Source organism: Hylobates moloch, unplaced genomic scaffold (genome assembly GCF_009828535.3).
Source record: "Hylobates moloch isolate HMO894 unplaced genomic scaffold, HMol_V3 SCAFFOLD_2, whole genome shotgun sequence".
Taxonomy (NCBI): domain Eukaryota; kingdom Metazoa; phylum Chordata; class Mammalia; order Primates; family Hylobatidae; genus Hylobates; species Hylobates moloch.
Genome location: NW_026652277.1, coordinates 15,553,248 through 15,569,708, shown reverse-complemented (window position 1 = coordinate 15,569,708; position 16,461 = coordinate 15,553,248). Strand labels below are relative to the sequence as shown.

The 16,461-nt window shown below is 37.4% G+C and overlaps 1 protein-coding gene and 1 long non-coding RNA gene across 4 annotated transcripts in view; one reads left to right on the top strand and one right to left on the bottom strand.

The window, feature by feature from the left end:
* Nucleotides 1–808: 808 nt before the first annotated feature.
* LOC131382062 (uncharacterized) lies at nucleotides 809–5,848 on the bottom strand. Its single transcript, XR_009211219.1, has 2 exons — nucleotides 5,317–5,848; nucleotides 809–996 (listed from the first exon to the last, which is right to left on the bottom strand). It is a non-coding gene; the product is annotated as an uncharacterized LOC131382062 (long non-coding RNA).
* Nucleotides 5,840–16,461, top strand: part of MINDY3 (MINDY lysine 48 deubiquitinase 3) — an 87,189-nt gene continuing 76,567 nt past the window's right edge. For 2 of the 3 annotated variants that reach the window (XM_032163303.2, XM_058431985.1), the window contains exon 1: nucleotides 5,841–6,143. In XM_032163303.2, the coding sequence (XP_032019194.1) occupies nucleotides 6,050–6,143 (94 nt within the window). In that variant the 5' untranslated portion in view covers nucleotides 5,841–6,049. Of the gene's footprint in view, nucleotides 6,144–16,461 lie in introns of all 3 variants that reach the window. The other variant, XM_032163139.2, reaches the window with a different exon arrangement.

Here is a 16,461-nt window from a genome sequence, read left to right as displayed (position 1 = left end):
GATCAAGACCTCAGTGGAGAAAGTAACTGCAGATGTGGTGGCAATAGCAAGAAAATGGGAATTAGAAGTGGAGGCCGAAGGTATGACTGAATTGCTATAATGTCACAATCAAATTTTAATGGATAAGGAGTTGCTTCTGATGGATGAGCAAAGAAAGTGGTTTCTTAAGATGGATTCTACTCCTGGTGAAGATGCTATGAACACTGTTGAAATGACAACAAAGGATTTAGAATATTCCATAAACTTAGTTGATAAAGCAGCAGCTGGGTTGGAGAGGATTGACTCCAATTTAGTAAGAAGTTCTACTGTGGATAAAATATTATCTCATGCCTCAGAGAAACCTTTTGTAAAAGGTCAAGCAATACAACAAACTTCACTGCTGTCTTAAGAAATTTTCACAACCACCCCAATCTTCAGCATCCACCAACCTGATCAATCAGCAGCCACCAACATGGAGGAAAGACCCTCCACTAGCAAAAAGATTGCAACTTGCTGAAGGCTCAAACGGTCATCAGCATTTTTCAGCAGTTGAGTATTTTTTAAATTAGAGTATATATGTCCATTGTCTTTATTAGACATAATGCTATCGCACATTTAATAGACTACAGTATAGTGTAAATATAACCTTTATATGCACTAGGAAACCACAACACTTGTGTGACTGGCTTTATTGCAATATTCACTTTATTGTGATGATCTGAAACTCAATCGGCAATATCTCTGAGGCATACCTGTATTTAACATTTAATATTTTTAAGAGACTGTATTAGTTTGCTTGCACTGCCGTAACAAAATAGCACAGACTGGGTGGCTTAAACAGCGTAAATTTATTTTCTCACAGTTCCAGAGTCTAGAGGTCCAAAATCAAGGTGTTGAGAGGTTTGGTTTCTTGCGAGGCCTCTCTTCCGGGCTTGTAGATGGCCACCTTCTCACTGTGTCATTACATGGCCTTTTTGGTATAGAGGGAGACATCATGCTCTGGTGTCTCTTTCTCCCCTTTGAAGGAAATCAGTCATATTGGATTAGAATCCACTCTTAGGACCTCATTTCATCTTAACTACCTTCTTAAAGGCTCTATCTCCAAACCCAGTTTAATCAGGGGTTAGGGCTTCAATATATGGATTTTGGAGGGACAGATTTCTGTCCATTACACCCTCCATAACCTGACATTCCTGACTCATCTCTCTTTACTAAGACAAATTCTAAGATTCTGCCACGAGAGTATTTCAAGCATAAAATGCACATCCTCCCTTTCTTCTCTAGTCAAGATTTTATCCAGCTCAAACTTCTCTGGTTTTCCTCCCTTTCTTCTCTAGTCAAGATTTTATCCAGCTCAAACTTCTCTGGTTTTCCCCAGTTCAATGCAGAAATAATTCATATGCCATCTTTGCTCCTTTATAATGTTTTGCCTAAATCATTAATAAAGCTAACATAACAATAGTATTTTTCAATGCTTTTAATTCTTTCATGCCTAATGTTCCCTATTAAATATCACAGTCATTGTATGATAGTTATTAATAAGATCACTTTATGAATGTGGTAACTGAACCTGAAAGAGGGTATTTATTCATTCTATCACAATCGAGAACATTAAGGAATGAGCTTTTTGTAGATCATGGCACCATTCACTGATATATGAAACACTGAGAGTAAAGCAGGGTTTGTGGGAAGAGTCTTGTTTAATTTGGCACATATTGAGTTTGAGGTGCCTATGACACACCCAAGTGTGTAAATATTACATGCTTACTTTATATAGCTAGTCTTGTGTTAATGTACAAGTTGGAATTTTATCTTCTCATTTCATAATGTTAGCACAAGTGCTAAAATGGCAAATGACCTTTTATTCCATGTCTTAAAGAATAATGCCATAATTATTTGTCTATTCCATATATGTTTCCAATATGCTTTTTCTCCCCATTATCCCCACATATATTTCAAGTTAAAGACAGCCACTTTTTAGAATCACAGAAGTGAACAGGACCTGCAGTGAATATGACCTTAAGAAATAACCTATATTTAGTTCTCTTATTTTACAGATGAAGAAAGCAAGGTACAGCTAGTTAAATGATTCACCCAGCATCACACTTACTGCCCATATAGGGACTAACATTCAGATTTTCTAATTCCATTTCAAGAGACTATTTCATTAGACCCCTAATTCCCTAACAGTATCTTGTAGAACATAAATGATATAAGAAGTTCAGTGAATGAAATGATTCAAATGTGTCTTTTAACATTAAACACAACCTCCACTCTTGGAGAGTTGCGTGAATGACTTGTTTAAATTTACTTAACCCAGCATTTAATGACAGATCCCCTTTGCCACCATGTATTAATGTCGGTAGGAGATGCAATGGGGAGTGCTGTACTATGCCACCCTTGAATATGATGTTGGTGAGTTTGAAAGGGACTTGTATGCTCAGCTGGGCAAGCATTATCCTGCTGAGATAAGGTTAGGATGATGCAGAAGGAAGTAGTTTCATTCGCTTTGCTAGATTTATGCTGCTATTGGAAGGCAGAGGACATACAAATGAAAAAGTTCTAGTAACAAATGAGTATGGGGTTGTTTTAATGACCCACCTAAAATTTATTAATCTTATGACAGGGTGAGTTTTTGAAAGACTTGATTTCTTCTAGGTAAGGAGTAATGTAAATACACTAAATTAGGAGTCCAGGGTTTCCAACTGGAGAATTATACTTTTCATGTTAGTTGCTAGGAACTAGGCAATAAAGCTGTTGTGCTTTTATTTGGCAAAAAGATTTGAGGAAAGACAGGAAAATAATTAAACAGAGTTAGAGTTTAATGCTGAGTAATTAATTTTGTTGCCTGAAGTAGTAAAGATGGATAAGAAGAATTCATTATAATGGAAATCTCAGCCCAGTTTTATGGAAGCACCCTGACTTGAATTTGAAAGAAACAGAAGTATTATTAATAAAACTTACATATAAATAGGAAGTGAAAGATTATTAATGCAACCTATATACACCTCAGTGATACAAGTTTAATCGAAACCATAGACAGTCCTGAGAAAAACAATATGCTAAAATATGAAGTGTTATAAATACATGAAAGAACATTTACATAATTTTCCAAGTCATTATAACAAGAGAAAGGCATTTTCATCCAGCACCAGGTATAGATGCAAAACGTGATTCATTTAAATATTTATTTTATAGATAATTACTGAATAAGAACAATTTTAATGAATATTAATTTCTATTTAAATGTTAAACCTAATGAATAATTAAGCCAATAATTTAACAGTAAAATATTCCTTGTTAAAGATATGTCCTGCTAATTAAAAAATTAAAAAGATTTCAAATAAAAATTATAATGTGGGCCAGGTGTGGTGGCTCACACCTGTAATCCCAGCACTTTGGGAGGCTGAGGTGGGTGGATCACCTGAGGTCAGGAGTCGAAGACCAGCCTGGCCAACATGGTGAAACCCCATCTCACTACAAATACAAAAATTAGCTGGGCATGGTGGCGGGTGCCTGTAATCCCAGCTACTCAGGAGACTGAGGCAGGAGAATCACTTGAAACCAGAAGGTGGAGATTACAGTGAGCCAAGATGGTGCCACTGCACTCCAGCCTGGGCAAAAGAGCGAAACTTCCATCTCAAAAAAAAAAAAAAAATTATAATGTGAAAATGGAAAGGACATTCATATAAATGTCTATCCAAGATTTTGCCAGCATCACTGTAGCTGGAAACTAAGAAAAATCATAGATCAAAAAATTTCTTGTTTAAAAAAATACAGTTTGAAAGTACAATTTTTTCTTTTTTCATAACAAAGTAATCAAACTTATAACTACTATCTGTATAATAATGTAAAGGAAACAAATGTAGTGTTATATATACTACACCATTAGTATTTACATACATTAATGGAGAAAGTCAAATATGGAAACACCTCTGAACTTAGAAGTCTGCCAGTTATGAGCTCTATGTACATAGACCCTTCTGTGTCTTTCAGGAAGTGGAAGAATTACGTAAATTGTAATCAGCGTGCAAATATTAGATATTTAACTGGAGCAGTCAGTACTACTTCCCCGATCTCTCACTTGCTGAGAGATAATGAATTCTTAATTTCCAGTAAAGCCAAGTTTTGTTCCTTTGAATCGTAATTATTGAGATCCAGTGATGTTCAAGGCACCATGCTAGGATTATGAATAGACAGCTCTTTGCTTCTCTAACTTTATATCCCAAGAGAAAAGCAAATAATTCTTTGCAAATACAATGATGATAGGAATTGTCATAAGCAAGTTACAGATAGGGTACTATGAAGCCTCAGAAATTATAATTATTACTTTCAATTGTAATGACTGGAGAAAGCTTGGCATGCACACTCTGACATGAAGGATAGGTAAGATTTGATTTGCAAAAATAAGGCAAGGGATATTCTAAAGGGAATAAAGATCAAAAGGAATGCTAAGGCTCTACTACAGGCACTTTGGGCAAGTCCCTCTAATTACAGTAAATGGTACTGAAGAAATAAAATAAAATTAATTAAAATAAAATTAAAAATAATGTATAAATAGGAAAAAATAGCTAGTAATAAAGTATAAATTAACAAAACCTTATTTGCAATCTAAAAGATTTTAAATGAAGGGTTAATTTTAATTAGCCAAATGCAAAGGTATTCTACAATGAAACTGCATGTTTTTGAAATTAGACAACATAACGTATTATACTAAAATACAATTGGCTAGAACTTATGAGTAAAAAAGTCAGAACTACTGTTGCATCAAATTCCCACAAAATGGCTTCTTGAGGTAAAAAAAATACCCACTGTTGCATAAATGCCTTCCATGTGCTAGGAAGTACACCAAATCCTTTGCATGTGTTACTTTTTCCATTTATTCCTTACAATATATGAAATGTATGCAATCTCCCTTTTAGAAAGAAAAAAGCCTAGGTAGATAGTAGGTAACTTGCTAGTAAGTGCAAAAAGTAGGAATATGGGCCAGTATGACCCATAGCTTGGCCTCTTAACTATGCATTACTGCATCCCAAAGTAGTATGGTTTCCAAGGAGTACAGAAACCTTACAGAACCAAAATAAAAGCATATATTGTTTTTTAAAATCAGATTTTGCCCTTTCGTTTTAAATTCAAAGCTTGGGCAATACAAGCCCTCTTTTTTTAAGCAGCACAAACTTAAGTATTCACATGAACTCAATTTAACTGCTAGTTAATGAGTGAAACCTAAGCTTTAGTCCAGGTGTTGCCCACACACTCTGCGGTCTCAAAAACTGGAGATGAAAATGCTGTAACATTTACAAACAGGTTGCTCTGAATTTGTTTCCCTACAAATACCTTGTAATTCTGCGTTGCAGCTGGTAGAAGCATTTCTAATGCACATTATGTATGCCACATTCTTTGCCATGTTTTTTGGTACTAGTTGGTCTTTGATTTATTGAAGTATAGAGGTAGACAGCCTCCAGCTTATGAGAAGCGCCCTACAAAGGCACGGATGATACCGCACTGTGACTCAACCATTGCCTTATAGTTCTAGTTTTGCAAAATTAATATTGTAAAATACAAGCAATGGGCATATGTTCTAGTTCCTAGGGCCTGGGCCTCAGAGCCTCCAGCTTAGCCCAGAGCAGTGCGTAGAGGAAGGAGGTATTCCTGGAGGTTAGAAACACGCCGACGCCCCTTCCCAATACAAAAACTACCACCCCACCAAAGGGTCCCAGATGGTTCAGAAAAGGTCAGAAGCTACTACCACCGCTTTCCGTGGCTGTTTCCGCCTCCAATTTCACTTCCGGGGAGGGGACTTCCGGGCCCTCAGCTTCTAAGGGGCGGGAGTTAAAGAGGAGTCGGAAGTGGCACCAGTACTTCCGGTACGGAAAACTCGCTGCTGCCCCAACCTGGCTTGACAGGCGCGGTCTCTGCAAGTGGCTCTCAGCCCCTTCTCCTTCTTCCTGCCTCACCTTCCAATTCGTTTGCCGCCGCCGTCCCGCAGCTGCTGTTTCCGGAGTTGCCCCTTCCCCATGTTCCGGGGCAGGAGTCCGCAAAGCGAAGATCCGCCCGCCGGTTCCCCATCATGTCCGAACTGACTAAAGAGCTGATGGAGCTGGTGTGGGGCACCAAGAGCAGCCCCGGTCTCTCGGACACCATTTTCTGCCGCTGGACGCAAGGTACCCTGGCGGGGCTCTCTTACTTGCAGCCGCTGCTTCCTTTGCCCTGCGAGAGTCCGCCTGTGACGCCTCTCGCTCCAGTCCCTCGCGTGCCCCGGTCTCTGCCCCAGTCGCCGTGCTCAGCGCTGAAGCTGGACTTTTTAGACACGCCCTGCCTTGCCTTGCCTTGGTGGGGAGAGTTTGAGTAGGAGAATGGTTACAGCTGCCACTAAATACCCGCAGCGCCTTTTCCATCCTCCGGGCTGCCCTTCGGCTGGGGAGGAGGAGAGGGTGGCCCCTTGCTGGGTTGCAGGGCGTGACACGGAAGATGCGCCCCGTGCCCCGGTGTCACTTTCTCAAGGGGGTGCTGTGGCCTTCCGCATCTTTACCCCCTAACAGAGCTCTCTATTGGTGGTGGTTGGTCTATTTTTGGTGAGAAGGAGGGACGTCCACGGGAAAGTCCAAGTGGCTAATTCCAAAAGGCAGTTTTTTGTTTGTATTGTCATGTGGTTAGGCGTGGTACTCTGTGTATAAACACTGTTACTTGCTAAAAAGTGTACTCTTGGCCCAAAGTATCCCCGTTTTTGATATGGTTTATTATCTGTCACGGTTAAAAAAGGAATATGGATCATAGTACTTCATCGGCCGGTATACTTGTAACCCAGACAGGATTTTTGCTTATATAAAGAGTCTTAGTACAAATAATAATGAAATAAAATAAGCATTTATTGAATTCCCGCACTGTAACAGGCTGGACGCTTTATACTAGTAACTATCCCTAATTCTTAAGTTTCGATAGGCAAACAACTGACACATTCCTAAAGGTGACTTAGGAAAGATGATGATGAGGTTAAAAGCATAACCTTGAGTCAGAAGGATCAATAATTTATGTATGTAAAACACTATTATTATTAAAACATCTATTTAGGGAACACCTGTTCCCTAAATAGATTGGGCGGAATTTTGGCATAGTAAATATAAACCCCTATTTCAAAACGTGTATTTTGTAACAAAAATTCAGGATTTACGTAATATCTCCCTCCCTCCCACATGTTTGTTTTAAGAGCTGGTAAAATTACAATTATGATATATTATAAGTTGGGATATTTAGTCCCTCACTATTGCTTTGTAGATGAAAAAAATTAGTTGTAAAGGTAAATGACTGGGCCAAAGTTGCACAAATTGATAGAACTGGGAGTAGATTCCAGGTCTCTCGATTCCTAATGTACCTCTGTTTTCATTATCTTCCTTTGAGTTTCCAAACCCTACATGTAATGACCTGGGCTCTTTTTTTCACATTCAGTTAAGTCAGTTACCTAATCTTGGGCATCTTAGAGGGAGATTTTATTTTAACACTTCCCGCTTTGACTTACCTATTCTAATAGTAAGCAGCTCTAAAATACTGTGAAAGACTAAGAAAAAATTTACTTCCATTGTAATCAGTTAACATTTATTAAACATTTTACAAAGTAGAATAAGATAATATTCAGCCCTGTTTATATTTATACTGTAATGCAAACACAAGGAAGATTCAGGGTGGCAGTTCTAGTAATGGTTAAGAGCACAGTCTTTGGAATAGATGTACTTGGGTTCAGGTTCATGCGATTGAGCTTATTTAAGCCTCAGTTTCCTTCTCTGTAAAGTACAGATAATAGACCTTAACAGAGTTGTTGTGAGGATTAGAGGCCATGTAAATAATTTAGGCACTTAGCACACTATCTGACATATAGTGAACACTCAGTTTATGGTAACTGTTTTTATATTGTTTTAAAAGGTGTTTAATTGTAGACTATGCCAAATTCACTCTTTGGCTTTTTCCTGACAATTACAATAAGTTGTTTATTTGATGGATAATCATTATTCTAAGTAGAACTTTATAATGACTTATTAGAATGCTCTGCCACCTTTAATCATGCAGAAATTCTTTAACAGGATTAGTTCCGTCAGTACCATTTCAAAATAAAGGATTTCTTTCTTTCTTTTTTTCGTTTACAGGGTGCAGTTAGTTATATTTTGGATATGTAGCTCTTCAAGGCCTTACACTGATTAAGATTTTAAGGCAACCAATCATATATTTTTGAAGTTATCACCTCTGAATCAGAGGAGTCCTTTTACTAGTTTTGGTATGTTAACTGTTGTATTCATTTGTTTGTTCTTTGAGGCCATTGCTAAATATTGCTGTGGCAGTCCTTTGGGATTGTGGGAGCAGGCACAAGACACTGCTTTGCTGCATTACTAATGTGACATCAACTCTGGCTTTATTTCATAGTCTGATCGTGTCTTCAATTGACAACTGCAGTCTCATTAGTTTTCTGGAAGCAAGATACAGGTGTAAGATGTTTGGCATGAATATTTATACAATTATGTCTAGAGATATTTCATCTATGAAATTATATTGATTGATCAAGTTAAATTCTTTTGATATGGTTGTTAAAACAATAAGCTGCAGGAGTGGCACATAGTTGTTTTTAATTGGCTTGACATTTTTGGATAATTCTTTTCTACAAATCCTTGTTCGTTTTAAAAAATGTGGGGTGTTTTTTTTTCTTCTTCTTTTTTTGGGCAGTTTTAATTTTAAAGGCAATAAGCCATGTAATTTAAGGGCTTAAAGTTGGCAGGGTTTTATTTTAACTTGAAAATTTATTCTTCTCTCTGCTTTCCTCCTGCTCAATTGCCTGTAGTACTTTTTAAAGAATAGCATATAATTTTCACTTCCTTAGCTCATTAACACTATTTATTCTCCCCCCTTCCCACAAACTACACCAGTATTCCAAGCTTTTACAGTTGAGAGTCAGTAGGGTGGGAGGGAAGACAAACAGTAAACATAACATAGCATAAATTACACATGTACAATAAATAGTTTGAAGATGAGGAAACACGGAGTTCTGGGTGGGGTGTCCTGGTCAGACCTCATTTTAAGATGAGATTTGAGCAAACACATGGAGTCACTCAGCTAGTCACGCAGAAGTCGCATGGTAGTTATAGAAAACTTCACAGAAAATACACTTGGTCTGTTCAAGGAACAAGAAGGAAGTTAGTGTGGCAGGAGGGGGAATAAAGGAAAAGGAGAGTAATAAAAGATGATATAAGAAATGAAATGGCCCAAATCATATAAAGCTTTCTAGGCCATTAGAAGGACTTTCACTCATCTTATACATGAAATGGGGGTCCCTCAAAAGTTTGAAGCAAAGGAGAGATACCACTTGACAAGTTTTTAAAAGATTGGTCTGCCTGCTGTGTTTGAGGATAGACTGTAGTGGATTGGGACAGCAAGATCAGATAAGAGACAACTGCAGCAGTCCAGGGGAGAAAAGATGCTATCTTGGACCACAGTAGTAGCAGTGGAGATGGTAAGAAGCTGACAGAGTGACCACAACCAAACAGAACCAAAATGAGAATCAGCTAGACCTAACAGAAGTAGTATTTCTTGTATAAATAAAAACATTTTGACTTATTTGGAATTTATTTTCTAGTGTTTGGCAAACTTCTTTATAGGGTGAGTGGCCTTTTTATTGCCTCTCAGCTCATTAATGCTATTGCAGCAAAAGCAGCCATGGTTAGTATGGGTGTGGCTGCATTCTAAAACATGAAAGCAGATGAGGGTTGTAGTTTGCTGACGCCTGAGGGAGAGTATAAACTCTTATAAGCCATTTTTCTTTCTTCCAATTATTTTCCTTCTTCCAGCTATTTTATTGTTTCTCCTAAAGACTAGTCAGAGAGAGATTTATTTTTGCTATTTGTAGCAGTATAGTGGGTGGGGTTTTTTTTTTTTTTCTTTTTCCCCAGGGGAAGAGGGGCGTGTAGGTGTAGTCGATTGAAATTAGAGCTTTGGGCTTTCAGTGTAGCACAATTTTTGTTACATAATATGAAAAAAATGATATTTAACAAATGACTTAGGAAAATTGAGGGATCCATTAAAATATAAATATAAAATATATTAGGAGTTAATACAATTGGGTTAATTTAAGGTTTAAAGGTGTGTTTGGGTATTTATTTTGATGTGATTTACTATTTTATCAAAGTAATAAAATGACACACCAGCATCGTTAATTTTTCTTCCAAAGTGAAGCTAATACTGTGGATCACATCGTTTCAAAGATTTTTGTTGTTTTTGGAAGTTTTTAACATTCTCTTATATATATTTTTTTCCTTTCTTCAACATACCTAAATTATAATTTGCCTAACAACCAATATTTCTTAATTCGTAATTGGTAAGCATATATGATAAAATTAATTCCTTAGTACTTTGAATATATAGTTTGTTTTATTATTCAAATACTTCAGAGTGTCTGTGATAATATCTTATATTTGTATTATATTTTACAGCTTTTGAAAATCTTACCTAATCTTTGCAACAACCCTGAAAGATAGGAAAGAACAAAGGTAGTTATCTTCGTTTTTTTTAGAGGTGAAGTCAAGTTGAGATATTTGACTCAGCCAGGATGTCAAACTAAGTCTTTCTATAGCCTTGTTTACATGGAAGGCTAGAATTGTAGAAGGTATAGTTGTCAAAATGGTGTGCAAAATGTGTATATGTATAGTAAGTAATATGAAAACAAGAGATTGAAAAATTGCGATGAGGTTCATGGCTCAGGTTTACCCTGGTTCTGAGCTATAAAATGTGAAAATGAGAAAGACTTTTCTGTGATCTGTAGTACTGTGTAATGTGATACAAAATTGTCTACATAGGATTAGGTGTTTTAAGATGGATAATTTCAGACCTAATCAGGAAAAACAGCCATTTATGGTAAGTTAAGTCCTTTTAAAACTAGGAAATAATTTGAGTATAAGAACTCTTGACAAGAAAAGTAATGCTATGTCCTGAGAAATTCAAACTTAAGTAAAACCTTATTATAAAAAGAGAAGTCTACTTAGCATAGTCCTGTTTTAGGATAGAATACTTTTCATTTAGCTGACTTTATTTCATTTTGGCTCTACTAGCCTTTGTCCATTATCAGTTAACACACTCAAACATGTATCTTGGAATTAAACAGAATTTGGCATGAAGCATAACTGCTTAGAATTCACTCCATGGGCTTTTAATATTCAAAGTGCAAAAGCAACTCACTGTAATGCAATTCCAACTGAAAGCCCCACCCGTGGATAATTGAGTTACATGATTTAAATTTTTAAGGAAGGCAAGATCCATTACTAATTCACACTTTAATTTCATACACAAAAAGTTTAGCAGATCTTAATTTCGCCTCTGTACTTGGATACAACACTAGGCATCCTTTCCTTATTCTCAGTAGGAGAAGAGCTGGCCAAATAGTGAAGATTTCATCTCTTGTTCCTAGGTTGGACCTTAAATTTGGTTGTTTTAACATAACCAGAAACCGTAGTTGTCATTTTCTTATTAAATTTGTTACATGCATCTTCTCTATTCCAGTTCTCCATTTGTCCTATTTTTGATCTCCCAGGCTGCTATGTATTGCTGGAGAAAATTGTGTCCAGCACCAAGAAAAATGTAGTTAAATCTTAGCTGAGCCCTCAGTGCTTCTCTTAGTTCTTTCCTTATGTTTTTCGGAATTAACACTTTCCTCTATTCTGTACCCTTCTCATTCCTCTCACTCTCAATATAACACCTGTTTACTTTTTCATTTTTCCTCATATGTTTAACTTAAAAGACTTCTAAAATTTACTTCTTCTCCTAGGCCAGTGGCTCTCAAGTTTTTGGAACTCAAGTCCCCATTACAGTGTTAAAAATTATTGAGGACTTCAATTCAAAAAATTTAAAACTTAGTGAGACTCTTGGCATTGTTTTACATTTTTGCAAATCTCTTTAATGTTTATCGTATTAGAAGACAGCTGGATTCCTACATTTGCTTCTCCAGTCTGTGGCAATATATTATTTTGGTTGAAGTGGATGCAGAAAATCTGGCCTCACATATGCAATTGGAAAAGGCATAAGAAGTATGGTAGTAGCCTTTTCAGATAATTACACATAATCTTCTTTAATACCACACCAAAACTTGACACGTCAGAGTATTGTAGAGATCAGTTGCAATATGAAATCTAAAACCAAATCATGTAACTTTTCATCCTCTGTTAAACTGAAATCCATTGGTCTGTCTTGCAGTTTGAATAGATCTCTTACCTCTGCATTAATTTATAACAGTATACATCAGTGATTTGGAAATTATCAGTCTACTGGTTTATGACAATCTTCCAAATGTTAATGTATGTCATTATACCATACCAGAAGTCACGTTTGTTTCTGTTACCAGTGGTCTCATCAGAACAATCTGTAAGCATTGAGAAGCTGTCAGACTCACAGTAGTGGACACAAGTGTTCCAAATTACTGCTTGAACGCTCGAAATTTTATCACTGGCTATTTTCCTTGAAATGTCAAGCTTGCTTATTTTTGAGAAAATGTCAGCCAGATACTCAAGTCTGAATAATTGTAGCTTATTGGTAGTTATACTAGGTAAAAGCAGTACTCCATTAAAAAAAAAAAGTAGCTAGTTCAGCTTGCAATTTAAAAAAAAATTACACATATACTTTTCCTTGAGATAACTTTTGACCATCATACCCAGTATGTAGCAGAAGTGTTTTATGGGTAGCTTCCATTTTGTTCCACAGAATATATTTTTAAAAAGACATTGTACTCAAGATCAAGATATAATAAAATTAGTAATTTTGACTGCAGCAGTGTGTTCTTAAATTGGCTCTGTAGTTGTGTGAGGGTATGGGGGTGTTTTTTAGGACAGTGACCACTAGGACAGCTTGATGTTACTGTCTTGATGTGTGCTAAGGAACCAGCAATGTAATACACCATAGCTTTTGTACCATCACTGTGAATGTCAACACAGCGAAAGGGGCAAATCATGTCTTAGTTTCATCATGTAAATAATTGTAACCTCCAGTGGGCCCCCTGAAAGGTCTCTAGGATTTCCAGGGTTATCTGTGGACCACCTTTAAAAGTCTTTCTCAGCTCTTTTTCAGGACTTGGAGACCTTAAACTTTCTCTTTTCCATATAATCATCCTTTCCCTTTTCTAAGTCACGCCCTTCAGTCTACAAAATTAATAATTCTTTATCCAACTACCCTTCAAGCTATCATTCTTTTTACCCTTCTGCCAAACTTAAATATAGTTGTCTGTTGGTGTCCGAGGGGTAGTGGGTTCAAGGATCCCCCTACAGATACCAAAATCCATAGACGCTCTGCAGTATTTGTATATAACCTACACACAACTTCCCCTACACTTTAAATCATCTCTAGATTACTTACAATACCTAATACACTGTAAATGCTATGTAAATAGTTGTTACATTGTATTGTTTAGGGAATGATATGAAAAAGAAAGTCTGTACATGTTTAGCACAGACCCAACCATCCTTTTTTTCCCCACCCTCAAATATTTTCCATTTGTGTTTGGTTGAATCTGTGGTTGCCAAACCTATGGATATGGACGGCCAACTGTAGTTTGCTTTTACTATTTCTCTTTCTAATCCAAATTACACTTCAACCTTTTAAAATTTGGCTACTCTCCCCAGTGCTGTAAATTTATATTTTTAGTATTCTCAATGACATGATTAATCTAGTATTTTAATTTATATCTTTATTCAGCAGCATCTGTAATAGTTGACTACTCATTGCTTCTAATTTTTCCTTTCTAGGAGCTCAGTTAATGTGCTTTTCTGTTATCCTTCTAATGTTTATCAGTCTCCTTTGCTGACTCAGCCTCTGCTCACTTTTTAAAGTTCCCAACTTCATTATTTTTGTTCTACAAGTTCTCATTCACTTTAACTGACATGTTTAAGATGACTGAAATTGCTGCCTCTAATCCTAAGTCCTGCCCTGAACTACACACTTGTATCTCCGATTTCTAAAAGTTGCCAAATGGTTATCTCACATTTCTGAGACTGAACTTGGTATTGCTAGAAACAAACATTGCCATTATCTTCCGTGCCAAAACGTCAACAAGCATTAATTGAGCAATAGCCACAGTATGTTGTAAACATACTGTGGGAAAACAGTGACCAGTAACACAGATACAACACTGGTCAGGCAAGGCAGATGATTAACAAGTAAACAAACAATAACTACAGATTATGGTAAGTACTGGTTGTGCTAGGGGATGACAGGAGAGACTACTTAGATAGGTTTGTAAGGAAATATCCCTATGAGGAATTAACACCTAAACTGAGACCTGAAAAATAAGGATTTTTCTATATGGAGAGTAGAGGAAAGAGCATTTTCACGTAGAGAGAACAGTGAGCATTGAGGCTACAGGTAAAGTCTCTGGGATGTTCTGAGGACCTAAGGTCACAGTAGATAATGACTGTAAGTGTAAACAGAGTCAGCTGGATTGATAGATCATACAGTGTCTTCTAGACCACAAAAAGGAGTTTGGGTTTTATTTTAATTGCAATGAGAAGCCATTGAAATGTTTTTAAGCGGGCTGTGTCAAAATCTGATTTCCATTTCTAAAACACTTCTGGCAACTGTGTGGTGAATAGTTGGGGACTGGACAGGAGGGAGGAAGGAATAGGGAGACATGGTTGGAAACTCTTGACAGTATTTAAGGTCAAAGATGATAGCAGTTTGAACTATAAGGTGGACTGGAGATGGGATGGAAATGAACACATTAAAGATACGTTTTGAAGCCTTGAAGCAGGCAGACCTTATCTTAGGGTGAAACCTATAGATAAGTTTGAGTTTTCCAGAGAAATGGTTAGCAGGTGTATCAAGCAGAAGAAACATTTACAAGGGGTAAGAGACGTAGAGAAAATGAAATATCTCAGGACCTGAAAGAAAATGTTCCCAGAGTCTAAAAGGGAGAATGGCAAAGGGCGAAGACAGAGATGCAGGCAGAAGCCAGATAATACAGGACCATGTTAAGGGACTTAGACTCTGTCTATGTCTGGAGTCCTAATCTGGGCTATATTGGGGAATTACATGGTTGTAACCAGTAATGGATGTCTGGGAGTAGATGAGATTACTCAGGAAAAATGCATAGAATGAAAGGAGCATAGATCCTAAAACCAAGACCTGGGTAACATTAGCACTTAAAAGCAGTGATCATGGAGACAGAAGAACTAGAAAAGCAAAACTTGGAACAAAAAGCCAAGGGACAAAAGTTTCGCAGGTTTGTGGTCAGCATTTCAGATTGATTCTTTGGAAGGTTAAATAAGATGAGATTTGGGAACTGGCCTGTAATGATGACTGATGAACTTGGGTGAGAATGAGTTTGGTTCACTTACTGGGGGAACCAGCCCCCAGTATTTCAATGTAGGTTCTTTTCTATTTTCTCTAAGTGTTGGCCAGTCTGAGAAATAAAGGGACAGAGTACAAAAGAGAGAAATTTTAAAGCTGGGTGTCAGGGGGAGACATCACATGTCAGCGGGTTCCATGATGCCCCCTGAGCCGCAAAACCAGCAAGTTTTTATTAGCAGTTTTCAAAGGGGAGTGGGTGTACGAATAGGGTGTGGGTCACAGAAATCACATGCTTCAAGGGCAATAAAATATCACAAGGCAAATGGGGGCAGAGCAAGATCACAGGACCGGGGCGAAATTAGACTTGCTGATGAAGTTTCATGTCCTACTGGGCACGCATTGTCATTGGTAACATCTTATCAGGAGACAGGATTTGAGAGCAGACAACCAGTCTGACTAAAATTTACTAGGCAAGAATTCCCTAATCCTAATAAGCCTGGGGGCGCTACAGGAGACCAGGGCTTATTTCATCTCTTATCTACAACCATATAAGACAGACACTCCCAGAGCGGCCATTTTAGAGACCTCCCCCTGAGAATGCATTCTCTTTCTCAGGGCTGTTCCTTGCTGAGAAAAAGAATTCAGCGATATTTCTCCTATTCGCTTTTGCAAGGAGAGAAATATGACTCTGTTCTGCCCAGCTCCTAGGCAGTCAGACCTAATGATTATCTCCCTTGTTCCCTGAACATTGCAGCCATCCTGTTGCTTTTGGGTGCCCAAATTTCATATTGTTCAAACACACATGCTCTACAAGCAATTTGTGCAGATAACGCAATCATCACAGGATCCTGAGGTGACATACATGCTCAGCTTACGAAGATGATGGGATTAAGAGATTAAAGACAGGCATAGGAAATTAAAAGAGTATTGATTGGGGAAGTGATAAATGTCCATGAAATCTTCACAATTTATGTTCAGAGATTGCAGTAAAGACAGGCGTAAGAAATGATAAAAGTATTGATTTGGGGAACTAATAAATGTCCATGAAATCTTCACGATTTATGTTCTTCTGTCACAGCTTCAGCAGGTCCCTCCATTCGGGGTCCCTGACTTCCCGCAACATTCGCTCATGGGTTGAAAACCAGATTAGTCAGGGTTAAGTAAATTGTGAGGTAAGAA